A 16,876-nucleotide genomic window follows, 5' to 3' on the forward strand; every position below is an offset into this window, starting at 1 on the left:
CAAAATGTACAATGAGACATTAACTATCGAAAAACCTAGAACTTTGTTTCTTTCTTCATCCCTTCACACACCCTCCCCCCCCCCCCAATCTCTCTCTCTAACAGAAATATCACAGACAAAACAATCCTTCGTCTCATCTGTCTGTCTTTCTGACAACCTCGGTAATTCTATTATGCCATCTCTCTGTTCTAATACTGCCACCACTCGCTCTATTTTCAGACACTCTGGTCTCTCTCTCTCCTCACACTTTCTTTCTTAATATCCCTCCCTCCCTCTTTCTTCTCTTGTCTCTCAGCAATTATGTAACCTCTTCTCTCTCTCTTCTCTCTGTTTAACACAGCCACCCCTCGCTCTATTTTAACGCACTTAAGTCTCTCTTACTCTTGCCATCTCTCTCTCCGCCCCTCTCCCCTTCTCTCTCTCTCTTTCTCTCATTTAAACGTTCTATTCCCACCATCTACCCACCCCATCGCCCAAACCCCTCAAAAAAAAAATTCTCAATACGAATATACTGTATTTAAAGGTCAACAAATATAGCAGGAAAAAAAAAAGTTTCAGACCTTGCGATCCATAAAAAAAAAAAAAGGCCTCCGTAGAAATCATAAATATGTAGATGGCGTGTAATGTATACACAAATTTCAATAAAAGACTATATGAAACGAGTTCTGTCTTCTTACAAAGGCACTGTGAATCATACATGGCACAGTTTTTTATTCAACCCTCGCTGGTATGCTCCATGCGTGTCCATCAGATACACAAGAAGAGCTGAGAGGGGACGCTATTCAAATTGAACTCTCCCAATAGTTGGATCTAGATCTAGAACCGGATTTTGTTTCCTAAGAAAAATTGTCTGTTTTTTTTTTTTATTTTTAATTTTAAAATATATATACATAATAAGAGATTATGTGACCTTTAATAAGGCTTTAAAAAACGAATCAATGCATGTTGCTATGTAGCTATGAGCGCGTGATATTTTTGCATAGATCTAGTGAGCTTCCTCAGTACTGAGTACATTACATGCAATGGAGGAATAAAACAAGCTAGCAAAGCCTTGTCCCATTCACCCGCCGTTCCTCAAGGAAGTCACACGTTGTGGTATCGGTCTTCTTACGGTTAGTGGCAGTTTATTGTAGGAACACGAAGGACACCCCTAGTGTGGCTCGGCCTCTGCCAAACAGGGTAACGTCTTTCAATGAGCAATGACACTGAAAAAAAAACTGGTTTTGATTAAATGATTATATAGTTGATGGTGGAACCTCGGTAGGAAGTGTCGGCGAAGAACCTTTCATTTCTCGCCTTTGGATAAATTCCTTCCGTCTGGTCAATAGTCCGAAGGGCTTTCAGCTCGACTCTTACAGGACACTGTACAAAAATAATAAGAGCAGTGAAGCTATGTTTTGCTTAGCTCTTTAAATAATCTTAATTAATAGTCCATCTTGTAAACATTATAAACTTTCTTTTAACACAATTTAAACAGTATTTAGCTGTGCTTACTCCAAACAGCGGGAGAGACGAGGCGAGGGCGAGGGCAAATGGAGGAAGACGAAATGTTTGCACGAAGTAGAACCACTAAGTGCTTGTGTTGGTTTAGTCTTGTTTTCATTTACCCAAGTTAATGGGTTTAAGAAAACATCATAGCTGTAGCAAACTGTAGAGCCCAGACATTTTGTTGAAGTGGTCACAAAGGCCTTTGAACTCCGTGTCGCTCACGCTGACTCATTGCAATGGCGCGATCCATCACTGGGCCAGATTGGTAGGTTAAACTGATCAAGATCGAGCTGTCCCGGAGGGTGTAAGTCGGAAAGATGGGAAGTATAGATACAAATAAAAAATAGATAAAAGCTTGAAAAAAATGTCGTAGTTAGTAAGAATGGGGGGGGGAGAGAGAGAGAGAGAGACAGAGAGACAGAGAGAGAGAGGAATGGGAGAGAGAAAAAAATAATTACGGGAGAGAGAGGAGATAGAAAGAAAAACGGAGAAAGAAATAAAAGCAGAGTTTGGGTAGAGGAAGACAGAAAAAGAAATAAGGGGAATATAGTTACAGAGAGAGAGAGAGAGAGAAAGAAAGGGGGAGAATGGAGAAATAAAGCGAGAAAGAGGGAAAAAAAAGATATAAAGGGAGAAATTGGGGAGAAGTTAAAAAGGTAGAGAGTAAGGGAGGAACAGAGAGACTTTCGTAATCCATAAATAGATTAACTGCAAAGTTCCCTCTCACACTCTGCTTTCTATAGGGCATATAGATGTTAAGGTCAACTGTTTCTTTAACCAACGGTTAACAAGCAGGGTGTCATGTGGCCAGCACAACGACCAACCGTACTAACTTCCCTCAACGTTAAGTCAGGTACTCAGGGGCGCCCTAAAAATCTCGAAATTCAAATTCTCAGTCTTCCCCAAGTTTCGAACTCAGGATCTGAGGTTCGGAAGTCAAGAGCTTAACCACTCAGCCACCTCACACACATACATAGATTACAAAAGTCATTAAAACCATTGAGAAAGCCAACACCCAATTCATTGAAGTATGAAATAGTCATTACAATAACTCTCTATCTCCCGTGGCTATACGGTTATATCGGTTAAAAGTATTTTGTAATATAAGTAAGACTGAGATATATTTCGACCTCTGAATTGATCACTGTGGTGCTGCAGCGATAATTGTTGGATGAGGACGACAAACGGTTGGCTCTAGGTCATGAATACGTCTCGACTGAAACCAGTAGACTTTATTGAGTTGATACAAATTACACTAGTAACTCTGAAAGACGAACGAGGATGAAGCGAGGGCGAGTTGCGGAATGAGGTGGCAAGTGGGTGGAGGCATTGGTATCATGGCCGCGGAGAACGCCAGGGCGAGGCAGCTCGTGACAACGTGCTTAGTGCGTGCGATCTTTTGGCGAGAACAGAAGCGAGGGCTTTGAAAATGAGCACTCAAGAAGTGTACACCAAATACTTCACTTTCAAGATAGGCTTATTTTAGGGAAGGGGGGAAAAAACATTTGAAAAAAGTTGCATTTTAAAAACATTCGCACCTTCCGGTTGCGTCTCATAGTTTGCATGAAGTACTTCTCCCCTCCTCCTTTTCAAAATCTCATTTTCGAGGAGCAAATTATAGGAGTAATGAACACAATCTGTTCTTCATAGCTTATATAGATCTAGAGCAGTGTTTCCCAAAGTGGAGTGCGCGTACCCCCAGGGGTACGGGAAGACTTTGAAGGGGGTACGCGTTGCACCTCATTAACTATGCTGATTTTTTTATATACTCATTTATTATGTTCTGTTAATCAATTAAAGTATGGTTGGGGGGGGGGGCGAGGGGGTACTCAGCATTACAAAATTATAAAAGGGGTACACAGAGGTCAAACGTTTGGGAAACACTCATCTAGAGGAACAATATCGACATGTGTCTCCCGCAGTCCATAAATAAAACCATCAACACATTTTCAGTTCGAAGTGCTTGTAATTTCAAAACAAACCGATGACAGGTGTTTCTTGAACATGCCAGGTAAATCATAAAAAAAAAGCTTTTCAGCCCAAGAATGTAAACAACTTTTTTTCTAATGCAGTAATCTTATTATTTAGAACAAGCAAGCATTGTTGTTGGCATTTTTGGAAACACAATTACGTGATAATCCAATGTGCAAATCGACACAATGCATTTGCTTGTTAGGTCTCAATAATTTGCATAATATTGTGTAAAGTTTCTTTAGAGACCTTGTCGGAACGGTTGAAGTAAAATTGAGATCATTCTACGGCCAACGGTTGATGAGGTGGCCACGCGGAAACAACAAGGAACAGCCCCTTTACCGTTAACAATAGTCGGTCGGTTAAGGTAGAACTCGTTACATCTATTATGGACTAATATATTTGTAATTCAGGTTACTGTTATATGAATATTTGTAACTAATTCCACAACTAAAGTGTTCAGGTTATGTATCGGAAAATGCATACATCGATTGTAGTCATGTGTTGTTGTTGTTTTTTTTAATGTAAGGCGACTGATAATACGCGGATCACTCAACGCGTAACATCACACACACACACACTGACACACATTATGAATTCGCCATGTTACACAATTTTATTTATTTTTTCTTCATTTTCTGTATTGCATTCTGTAAACACAGTTATATATATATATATATATATATATATATATATATATATATATATATATATATATATATATATATATATATATATATATATATATATATATATACGTAATTTTGAATCTGAAATGTACGGGGGGAAATGTTTTTTAAATTCGCCTGATCTATATATTTTAGGTAAACAATCATTAGCATAGGGATTTGTCTGTTTTTTCTCAGCAAATCCAGATATTAGAAGACCCTGTAACTAGACTAGATATATTTAGTTCATTACTACAACAGTAAACAACTGTCAATCGAAGCCATACACAAAGTCCTCTTCATAAATGAGATAGATGGTGGGGTCTACTTTTCGAGGCTCCGTAAGCCTGACCTTTTCCCCTTTACTCTTCTAAGATACTTCACAAGATTACTGTATTCAAATCTAATTACGGCGCACGTGGCTAAAGATCAGTACGCCACTTTTAGTGGAACGAGTCAAGGTTTTTGATGTAATAAACAACTTAAAAAGTTTAAACATGGAGTGAGTTGACGAAAAAAAAATAATATAAAGGATTTAACTAGTTTAAAAAAAAGAATTAAAGAAATACAACTTCTACTTCAGTAGCTATCGAAGACGATTATTTATCCTTCCGCGATTTTGTACTTTGATGTTAATCGAGTATTTCACGTTCGGTCAGTTCTTTTATATCACAGAAAAATATATGTTGTCGCATGGACCCTAACACGAGAACCGCTTTTTGGATATATTATTTGGTTGGGACACGAGAACCGATGTTTGATACAATATTTGGTTGAAACCATAGGACGAGAACCGCTGTTTGATACATTATTTGGTTGCGACCCTAAAACCAGAACCGCTGTTTGATACATTATTTGGTTGTGACCCTAAAACGAGAACCGCTGTTTGATACATTATTTGGTTGTGACCCTAAAACGAGAACCGCTGTTCGATACATTATTTGGTTGGTTGCAATACTCTGTGGACGTTGAACAAAAATAAATAAATAAAGATCTAGATCTACATCAACAGTTTCTTTGATGAACTTCCACAGCGTTCATTTGATGGAAATCCTTTTAATGTCCGCGACGTTATTAAGAAGGCACGCTGATCGTTTAGAACAGTTTAGATTGCTGCTATGGTAACCGAGAGAGAAAGCTGTTCTACAGGACGAGCTGTCGTCGAGTGATATGATGACGTGAGTCGACAATAGGACGACACACACGCACACTAAAATACGAATGACGTAAATGTTTTTTTTTTTGTAGCGTAGGATAGCCCGTGTTAGCGTAATAAAAAAAATATTCACAATAAATCCTAATTAGCCCTTCCTGCGCGCACTCACACGCACAACGACAATCGCATAAAATGGTACACACCCCAATCTCTTAAGTTTTGTACGACGTTACACAGATTGAATAGATTAAAAAATTATTTATATATAAAAATAGGACCATAGAGAAATCTTTTAACATAAATTCAGCAATTACATATTTAAAAAATTATTTTAAAAAATTGAAATGAATTATGGATACATTTCTTTAAATATAGGAGAAATAAGTGATGCACGAACTACGCCCCGAGGGCTAAATCAAGCGTGTTCCGCGGTGCTATCCGGCCTCTCGAAACCTTTGTATGTTGCATAATGAAGTTGCTGGGGAATTAGATCCAATAAATAAACTTCACGATTTTTTGATTTTTTTAAAAGTTTTTTTTAAATATAATTTAAATTGTATATTTGTTTTTTTAATTATATATATACCGCTTAGCGGTAAAGCGCTTGGTTTCCGAACCGGGGGTCCCGGGTTCGAATCCTGATGAAGGCTGGGATTTTTAATTTCGGGATCTTTGAACGCCTCTGAGTTCACCCATCTCTAAAGGGTACCTGACATTTGTTATGGAAAAGTAAAGGCGGTTGGTCGTTGTGCTGGCAACATTACACCCTCGTTAACCGTAGGCCACAGAAACAGATGACCTTTACATCATCTGCCCTACAGATCACAAGGTCTGAAAAGGGAAATTTATATATATAAAGGCGGAAAAAGGTTACGCTCCCAGCCCCCTCCCCCACACACACACACGCACGCACACCGTATTAAAACATAAGTACAGACTATAAATATATGAATGACGCGAATGGCATTTTAACTACACGTCAAAAATTGGCAATAAAAAGAAAATTCTTTGGAAGAGTACAATAAACACGTGACATAGAAAACCAACCAATCAGCTGCCAATGGTATGTCCAATGCTGAGAGTGTGGAAAAACTGTAATTTTGTTTTGAAAGTAACCCTTCCAAAAGATTATCGCTGTCCCTAACTTTAACCCTTCAGAACTTGGCAAAACTGACAAACTGCCAAATACTCGATTATCGAGTTTATATTCCTGCACTTTTAATAATCACATGACAACAGTGCGCGTTTTTGTTTCTCCCTTGATGCTAAAAAAAGATAATGACCTAGGTCAGATCTGGACAGATGATGTGTTCATAATCATAAAACTCAAAGACTGTTGACTCGAAGATTAAAAGTGTTTAGAATCTTTTCAAGCGTTCAACATTGCCATCGTGCATCAAGACAATTGGAGGACAAACATCTCCCTCTCTCTCACTCTCTCTCTCTCCCCTCTTGCGCAGAGCCACACTTCTTCCTATTTGTCTGTGTTCTCTTTTATTTCACTCGTTCTCTCGTGATCCCCTGGCCCTCTCCTAAGCTCACGTCTCAAACTCTCTTGTTATGATTACATTAGAACACAAGGCCCCATTTTATGTGGTAGAATACGAAAGAATAGACTGAAGCAAGACGGCCAAATATAAAAAGGGATACGGATAGAGAAAAGGGAGAGAGAGGGGGGGGGAGGTAGCAAGTCAGAAAGAAAGAGAAAAAGAACTATTGATCTAATTATTAACAAATATGGAAAGATACCCTCGCCACAGCGGCTCGCCAGATGTTGAGTAAATCCCAAAACCTCTGAAAACCTCATTTGGGTGGCTCGCTTCCTGCATTTCAAACGACAGACGACAAGGAAGGCAAGGACATTTAGGCAGACGAGTCACAGAGCTAATCATTTTATTTGCTAGTTCCAATCCATCGCAAAGTTAGTCTAGCATAAGACACAAAAATAAACTTACAAAAAAAAATTGGGGGGGGGGGAGGATAAAGCAAAAACAGATTTAATTATATTATATTTGTAGTAAAGATAAAAAAATTAAAGTAAAGATATATAATCTTTCCGCACTCCGAACCTGGGATACGACAGCTATGATCAAATGGTTCTAACGACAAGCATTTAGGTTAGAAATTCCAGTAGACTGTGGTACATTTTGTTGTGTGTGTATGTTTATCATGTCAAACCCAGATAAAAAGAATGCACCCTAGTGCAGGTTATATTTAGTCTTTCACACGTGTTTTGTATCTAAATTCCGAGCATAATGGCGAGGGTAAAAAAACAATACAAAAAAAAAAAAATAAACCCAATGAAAAAAATAAAGGGAGGGGGGAAGAGAGAGTATTTCATAAGAATGAACATACGAAGCTGTAGATCATACGTTCCCTCGCAATTTTACGTTTTGAAACCGAAACGCCAATAAGACAAGTCCGTTAATTAAGCTCAAAGAGTTTTACCTAGGGTGGCGTGTGACCTGCACAATGGCCAGCAGTGATAGATAGATAGATAGATAGATAGATAGATAGATAGATAGATAGATAGATAGATAGATGAAACTCGTGTTACTACTTTATGGCGCAGTTAGTTATTATTCAATGGGAACAGAAACAAACAAAAAATCACTTCAACTCAATCAACTATCAGGTCATGTCAGATAAAGATGAAAGACAAAAATGGAGGGACTCTTCATGATAGAAGGTAACAGAAGACCGAAGCAGTGAAATGTGATACGGTGGCAGGGATATAGGTTAAGAGACCTAATAAACACTCCACCATTTAACACAACCGGAAACAAGCCAAAAAAAAAAAAGCGGGGGAGGGGAGTCTCAAAATAGAATGCTCTTGTTTATTGAATATCTTGACCAAAGTCAAGCTAAACACTCACACACACACAAAACGAGCATTCACAAAGTCAAGCTAAACACTCACACACAGACTCGCTGATACACATTATTATATGACGACAAGGAAAAGTAATTACCCTCGCTAACTCCGGAGTCAACGCTCTCGGTAATTTGAATAAATGTTTGAAGGATGTTTCGGGTTTATTTTTAGATTTTAATAACAACATTCTAGATTGGCGGCGATGTGTAAAGTTGAAGTGAGGAATTGAGCCAATGACAGCGGCTCTTGGGTCCGAATTCGATTTGGCCATCTAATGGGCATTAACCCATGTCAACAATCTGACTCTAAATGTGCGGATTAGGTGTCTATGTGTAGGAGCAATGTTTTGTTTTAGATGACTGCTCGCAAGCTATTGAGATGTAGACTCTCTAGTTCTGATATGAGTTAAATCATCCTAATAGGGGAGGCGGTGGCAATAAAAAAAATAATTTAAAAAAAAAGACATTAAATAAATGCATGTACTAGTATCTATCCCTAACAAAGTAGGAAATGGAAACAATTAACAATTAGCGGGACATCAGCTAACAAAATGCAGTAGAGAATGCGAAGGGAAATAATCCATAACGTAATGATTTAGACTTTACAGTAGTTTCCAACTCAATGCTTGTACAATTTTACAGGCTAATGGGAATTTTTTTTTTTAAAGAGAAAAACGAGGAGGGAAACCTGTGCAAGAATTCTGGCAATGCTATTATCGAAATAAAAACAAATGTGTGATTGTGTGTTGTTGTTTTTTTTTTGTTTTTGTTTTTAAATTGTAAATATATTTAGTTTTTAATACATTTTTAAAAAAAAAGCACACTGTACCTCTGTAACTCTCAAATTCCTTAACCTAATTTATTAAAAAAAATGATACACAAATATCCCATGGGTCATTAAAGTTACGGCTTCGATGCATGGTCTAAATTGGGGTCCAAGGGTCCTGACTCCGGTTCTGATGCTACCCGATTTTTAAAGAGCCATCTTCTTCCACCGATGAAAAAATAAATCTGTTTGGCCATTGTGATGCTCGTACCATAACCTCCTTGTGTTGCAAAGTGCTGGTTCTGGATGAATTAGTTCTAAAGACCAAACGAACTTGTAACATTTAATAATACTTCGTAACTTAAACATTTAATGTATAATAGCCTTTAAATAAGTTCTTATTTTTTCCCTAACTATTTGTATATCATCTAAAGATGTATCTAAAGTATCTAAAGACGTATCTAAAGACGTATCTAAAGATGTATCTAAAGACGTATCTAAAGATGTATCTAAAGACGTATCTAAAGATGTATCTAAAGATGTATTTAAAGACGTATCTAAAGATGTATCTAAAGTATCTAAAGACGTATCTAAAGACGTATCTAAAGTATCTAAAGACGTATCTAAAGACGTATCTAAAGTATCTAAAGACGTATCTAAAGTATCTAAAGACGTATCTAAAGACGTATCTAAAGACGTATCTAAAGTATCTAAAGACGTATCTAAAGTATCTAAAGACGCATCTAAAGACGTATTTAAAGACGTATCTAAAGATGTATCCTGTAGAATTCGCTCATTTCAGTGCCCAACGAGCTTACGAATCAGGTTTACAGTTGAGAGAACTCAGAGATGACCTTCAATAAAAAAAAATCCTGGGTTCCAGGTTTCCATCATTGAACTATCTTCTCAAATGCTCAGACTCTTCTGCTCTGACTAGTTACCTCGCCCTCAACCGTCAGCTCAATCAGTCAATACATAGATCTACAAGTACGCCTACCAGTACCAAGTCAAGGACTGGATCAATCACTTGTATCTTACGAGGGTTGGTCGAGGGCAAGGATACCATCCACTCATATCATTAACCAGTCGATACAGGTATTAAACGAGCACAAAAAAAAAGAGAGAGAGATTTTCATGGAAGACGCGGTGCATATTGCCAATAACAGAAGTCAAAACAAAGAAAGCTTGACATACTTCAAAGCACACACACCTATAAATACAAGAAATAATAGTAGAACATTTGTTCTAAATGAAAAAGCACTAAATTAATGTGTTAAATAGTACTCAATCATTGTTTTAACCAGCAACCAAACATTAAAAAGCACTAAATCATGTTAAACAGCAAACATCTATATGAAACAGCACTAAATCATTGTGTTACACAGCAAAAATTAAAAATATGTCAATTTGCACCCTGTTAAACGTTGAACCTCAACCTAAAAAAAAAGGCCTTTACAATGTAAAACGCAACTGCACGCGCTTGAAATCTTCAACGAGGCCAAACAGAATATATAGTTTATCAAAAAGTATTGGAATAACAAATAATCTACACCTATGGTGCCCAAACTAGTTACGTGATGCGGTGCTATCCTCTGCTCGTAGAAATCATTAGCACACACAGTTACATTGGACTCCATCATTTGTTCGTGTGCCCGCGACACTCTTTGGTTGCCACGCTGAAAAAAAGGTTTGTCGTCACTGGTCAATAGGAAATATCCATACATGGCGGTAAATCCATAAATAGCAAGTTTTTTGGTGTATCCGGTGTACAAAAATCAGGGCATTGTCGATAACCTTTGTTTTAGTGTTGTTGTTTTTAAAGTCTAGGATCATTTTTGCGCAAGGCAAAATCCAATTTTCTGAGCTCCTCCATTTGAAGCTTTTTAGTTCGCAGCATTCAACTTCAAATTTAGCGTCCTTGACATTGTTTATAGTGAAGGTTCCCAAAATAAATGCGTACTAGTTGGTTATTTTCGAAAATGAACGTCGATCGCAATGTTGGAACTACTATTGACTCTTTGGCGCAGGCCAATGTTAAACTCCATTTTTTAAATTAAACAAAAAAAAATCGCATATTTCCCCTACTATACCATTACTTTATTGTATTATCGCAATAGTTTCCACTCTTAACGATATTATCACTACTTCATTAAATATTCATTAAAGCATTAGCGCATTAGCGGTGAACGGGTCGAGGCATAAAATAACATTGCAATAATTGACAGCCAACGCTGAAAATGAATTAAGCGGGATAATTATTATCAACATCTGTTAATACGTGGCGCATTATCATTAAATTAACAATTAAGTATGATTATAACGCAATGAAATTGGTGTGCATTGCGTGGATACAGCATTGGGAAGACTTTAGATCTACGACTCGTACGCCCCCATCCATTTTCTAACAACCTTTTTTATAAGTGTTATTATTGTTTATTATGAATTAAAATAGGATTTCAATACAGTGTAATACACCGACACATTCTGCTGTTTATTAAATGGCAATAGCATATTGGAGTACTTGTGGGCAACCCTTTGATGTGAAACCGAGTGTGATAGGTTAGAAGCCATGTCAAAAAAGCACTTGTATTTACAGCGTTTCTCAAACCTCTCAATTTCGAAATAAAACAAATATTAAAAAATACAACAACAAAAAAAAAAACGCCTCAAAATATAGGCCACGGTAAAAGTGGGTGGCCGAAAAGCACAACACTAAATTGTTTGTAGTTACAGCCTGGGTGCACTCAGACAGTTGCTGCCTTGCTCCTTTACGGTAGATGTTTCAAACAGTCGACAACAATATTTGACCGTCCTGGAGATGGAATGTTTCAGCGTTGGTAACAGAGTTAACTACTACAAGAAATACAGTTGAATACAACTAATTAATAACCCAAGAAATGGTACAACTAAAAATAAATAAATAAATACAATTTAAAAAATGAACCACAGCGATAATGAAAAGTTCTTTGAAGACTTTATGCGGAGTCTATGTGGTGGGGGGGGGGCGCTCAAAGTACTCACGCCTTCTCTGCACAGGCAGAAGCTAAAAGTGCGCACGGCAGCTTCCATTCTGTTTTGACTTCCTGATTGGTCTGTTTCCTGCCCGTCTCATAGCGAGGTCAGCTAACCACCATGCCCCCCCCCCACATACACACACAGATACATACATCATTCTTATTCACCATTTCCATCTATAACAGTGCAGGCAATCTGGGAATCTGCTGTGGACCCTCCCCCCTTTCGTGGGATAAAACCAAATCAGCAGGCCTGTGCCATCATAATCTGGTCAGAAATGGCATTATTTTACTCATTTAAACATTAGTTAAAATATTTCTTTTTCTTAGACAATTAAGACCACACGAGCCCACATGAACAAAATGAGAATGGCCAAGACGCGCCATTTCATCTTTCTAAAACATACATTTACAAGATGTCTAAAAAAATATATAAGAAAAAGGCGTTAACATCAACATCAGGGGCCTAACTAGAAAACTTTTCATCGTTTTGGGGCCCGGGGGCTTGACCTCTTTGGGAGCCCCTGCATTTTGCGTAATATTTAATTTTATGTCAAAAAAAAACCCTACTCATTTGCCCCCCCCCCTCTTAGTGGAGGCCCGGGGGATTTTCAAATCCCCCCCCCAGCTACGCCACTGATTAACATCTGCAAAATTGTGAAGCTGACGTAAAGAAATATTCCAAACGGCCGCCATCTCTCGGTGAAAAGTACATGAGCCATAAGTCCTTAATACCATAAGTTTATAAATTAAGAACAGATTACCTCGCCTGGGTTTGTGTGTGTGTTGTTGTTTGTTACGTCGTATGAGTGCATGCCAGAAGTATTTCAGAATGTAACTAATTGCGAAGGTAGATCGAGGGCTTAAATCAAGACAAGTGTAGAATAGATTTGTTGGAATCGTTTGTTTTAAACTTGGCTTATGTTTCAAATGCATCTTCTCTTTATATACAAACACATACTAAGATACTTTTTTTTAAAGTTAAAATAAAAAATATAAAAAAATAGGTTAAAGTTTACAATTCATCCAAGAGGGAGAGAATCTGTTGACTGAATTAAACTTCATAGAGAACGCCCGATTCCTGGAAATCCCCTCCACGATAAATTGACAATGGAAACTACTACTACTAAAATTGTACAAAACACCGATCTAAATATAAGTCTGCCGTTGACTGATTTATAATTTATTAATAGATCTTCAGCGAGAACGAGATTATTGTCATTATTCATATAAGGAAAAGGTTGAAGGCCATGTGTGTTGATATATGTGTGTACACCTGTTGATATGTATTTAAAAAGACCATACCTTTAATATGGATGCCACAATTTTAGTAAATATTTAAGGTAGTTAACAGTGACAAAGTCATAAAATAGGAGACAAACATGCAGACAGAAAAAAAAAACAAAAAAACTCACGATGTCCAGAAGTCATTATCCTCCATCGAGTCTCTGAGTCTCGGCTGGTCACTCCAGGAAGTGACCGCTGGTCCGCTGGATTTGGTAATCCCATCCATGAAGGCGTCAAAGGAAAACACGAGTCCTGTAGCCATGCTATCGTCGTCGGAGATATCCTCAATTTCTATAGTCGGCCTAACATATCCCGAGCCCAAAGTCGAGGGCTCACGGCCGGATACATTTGTCGCGGCCCAGCTACTGAGCCCCTGATTCATAGCTGAGAAAACAATACTACGAACTCCTCCGTTGAACAGGTATATCCTTGATAATGTTTTGTTTGTAATTTTTATTCAATTATCGATCACATTTTCTTAATATAAAAACTGAAGATGGCGAAAATCATAATGAGATCAAGACTAGACCCACATCTTATACAGTGGGAAACTGTGAGTTCATGGCTATTTATATAACTGGATGACGTTATGCCCTAACCAATTGCTCCATATCGCTCAATCACCTTGACCCCATTCAAGAATTTACGTTGTCATTACGAGCAGTAGAGTAACAAACACACAAATAATACGTAGCGAACATAATCCAGCGGTTCTCAATCATCGTAATGTTAATCCATGTCATACAGAGGTCCTCACATTATGATGATCTTGTAACCAAATTGAGAAAATTTTCATAACTACATGAAAAGATTTTTTTGAAAAAAAGATGCTTAGGTTGAACTAGACAAGCGAACATCCAATTAAAAGACCGGTGTCATGACACTGCGAGAATAAAAATAACTGGTGTTCTTAAAATACTTCAAATCGCATCTCGTATTTGTTAGCACTCGCCTATATAGCCAATAGCATTGTACAAGAGGCAATATCAAACAGATCTTATAAGCAAAGAATAAAACTTCATGACCTTAAAATTATAATGAAATAGGAACAAACGAGTTCTGACTAATGTGGAGGAACACTAACAAAAATAATAATAACTCGCACACACGCACACGGCTGAGTACACAATCACTACTCACCAACAACGAGGTCTACGATCCTTTGGAATCAAGCCAAACAGGGGAGACTATAAAAATTAAAATTTGTTGGAACATTCCAAGATATGAGAAACAACAAAAATAAATTTATAACACACGACTGGGTGGCGGGCGGTGCACTCGCAGACAGCAGAATTATTCAATAATCAGGCAGGGCGCAATTATCCAAAGATGAGGGCGCCAGTTAACATCAATCGATGAACCCCCCCCCCCACACCTATCCAGAGAGCAACGCAGATAATTTTTTCATATGTATCCGTTGGTAAAACCTGAATGACGTTAGGATGCATAGCGAGACTCTGATAACAACAAAAAAGAATTCACTGCTTTGAACGGCATCTCCATGTAACAAGGTTCTCTGCACTAGTTATGAGTCAATACACACAAAACTCTCTCTCTATCCCGGCATGCGTAACAAGATTGTGTATGTGTTTTGGCCCTCTCTTCTTTTTCCCTTTTTTCCCCCGCTCGCTCTTTCTCTCGAAACATTTAAGTGTGTGTGTGTGTATTACCCCCGCCTCCCCCCCCCCCCATCCCCATTTTACCCCGGTTCCGTTTTTCAACCTCAATGTCGTTTCGTCCTAACAAATCATATAGTCACAAACCAATTTTACTTACCGCCTCCATTCCTACCCTGCCCCGAAGCCAAACCCTTGTGTGTGTGCGCCTGTGTGTTCGTTTACAGGTCTTTCTAAGCCGTCCCTTTTAATTTATAACAATCTTCTTTATTTAAAAAAAAAAAACATCAATTAATAGGCCTACGCTGAAAGAAAGACGGCGCTTTTTGGAAAGAAAAAAAGAAATTGATGCTGTTCTGTTTTTATTGGCGAGGCTACGTTTGAAACGAACGCGATCAATTCCTTTGACGAGCATATGAACGAGGGCAAAGTTAGTGGAAATGTTAAGGGGGCGGAAATAGAGCCAGGAGATATGCTAAGTCGAGTAGTGCCAGGAGATGTGCTAAGTCAAACAGAGACAACCTTGACAATTTCAACAATCAATTTTTTTCAATCACCTTATTCAAATTCAAAATTGAAACATTCAAATCTAAATTCTCACTGTCTATACGGATACCGTATGTTGAATTGGTTGGATATATCAGGAGAGAATGAAAAAAAAAGGCAAACTGAAGACACAATAGTCATATTTTTACAAATGATATTGACCAGTAGGTGGCCCTAGGTTGTACAACGTTGTTGCAATAAGTCTGAGTCGAAAACTCATGAGACGCTGATTTGTTGTTGTTTTTTCTTCTAATTCTTAAAAATGACTATATCTTTAAATTGAAGAACAATAGTGATAAAGAGTCGGTTTTCAGTCGTAACAAAAAAAAAAGCAGTTATTACCTAGAGATGGATGCCTATAAGTATTTAATTAGTAGTTTTGAGTTTTTTTCTGTTCAAACATTGTATAGATCACAAAACTCCGTATACTAAGTCCAAGTATGACAAGAATACAGTTTTCTATTATTTATGATTAGGATAGCGCCTGATATCTTAAAGTTCATTCCCTCGATAACTTTCCGAGATAGATTTCATTTGACAAGTAAGTAAGGTTAAGGTTCAGATCTCCTCATAGTTTGCTGTGCAAACTTTAAGTCATATGTCATGAAGTCAATATATATATATTCAACTAGGTGTCCCCTCAACACGCCAAGCAGATGCAGTTGACAATGGAACATTTGTAAGGGTTAGGGTTTGCCTTCCAGACATCTAGATCAGGACAAGACTTCAAACACACACACACAAGCACACACACAGCTTTTATTAATGCGGTTCTAAATTGAAAACAAAATTAATAATACAGACAGAAAGATGAGAAAGACAGAGCTAGGAGTGAGAGAAAGACAAAGGGAGAGACAGAGAAGGGGGGGGGGGGCACGATGGATACAGAGGAAAAAAAAAAGGGGGGGGGAGCAGTTGTCTAAACTACAGTGAGACGAGATTAGGGGGGGGGAGAGGGAGGACAAACCTCTGACTGTAATCTCATGGGGTCCAACATTATAACAATGCACCTCAAGTTTTCAGTCATAACGGGCAGATGGGACAGAAACAACGGGGAAAACAAATAAAAGGGTTGGGGGGGGGGAGGATTTCACAGCAACATGTGCACATAGATTAACGACGAAACTCAGACTCGTAAAAAAAAATAATCTCAAATAGTTTCGGAATGCGATGAAAAAAAAAACAACAGAAAGATCAGGTACACGCGATGTGCAGCTTGAGAAGCCCCACAAATTCTTGCGACGTCTAAACGCTCCATTTTTATCACTCGTGTTTTCGAGTCTGCGATAAGCTGTTAAAAGGAATTAACCCAAGGGGAAAAATGTCGAGGAGGTAAAGAGAGAGAGAGAACGAAATGAAAGGGGCAGAGTATTGCAAAGGAATATGCAAATAACAAAAACTAAAAACGAATTGATTGCTATGTAACTTCAATCTTTTGATAGTATAGGATTTTTTTTGCACACATAAAGATACGAGGAAATTTATCCTTG

General features: G+C 37.9%; 1 protein-coding gene across 6 annotated transcripts in view; it reads right to left on the reverse strand.

Annotated features, from left to right (window-relative positions):
* Nucleotides 1–16,876, reverse strand: part of LOC106056285 (uncharacterized) — a 176,670-nt gene that overhangs the window by 116,224 nt on the left and 43,570 nt on the right. For 3 of the 6 annotated variants that reach the window (XM_056015476.1, XM_013212955.2, XM_013212952.2), the window contains exon 1: nt 13,353–14,571. The exons of the other annotated variants lie outside the window; for them this stretch is intronic. In XM_056015476.1, the coding sequence (XP_055871451.1) occupies nt 13,353–13,606 (254 nt within the window). In that variant the 5' untranslated portion in view covers nt 13,607–14,571. Of the gene's footprint in view, nt 1–13,352; nt 14,572–16,876 lie in introns of those variants that run through there. 6 annotated transcript variants of the gene reach the window in all.

The sequence above is a fragment of the Biomphalaria glabrata genome, chromosome 17 (genome assembly GCF_947242115.1).
Source record: "Biomphalaria glabrata chromosome 17, xgBioGlab47.1, whole genome shotgun sequence".
NCBI lineage: Eukaryota > Metazoa > Mollusca > Gastropoda > Planorbidae > Biomphalaria > Biomphalaria glabrata.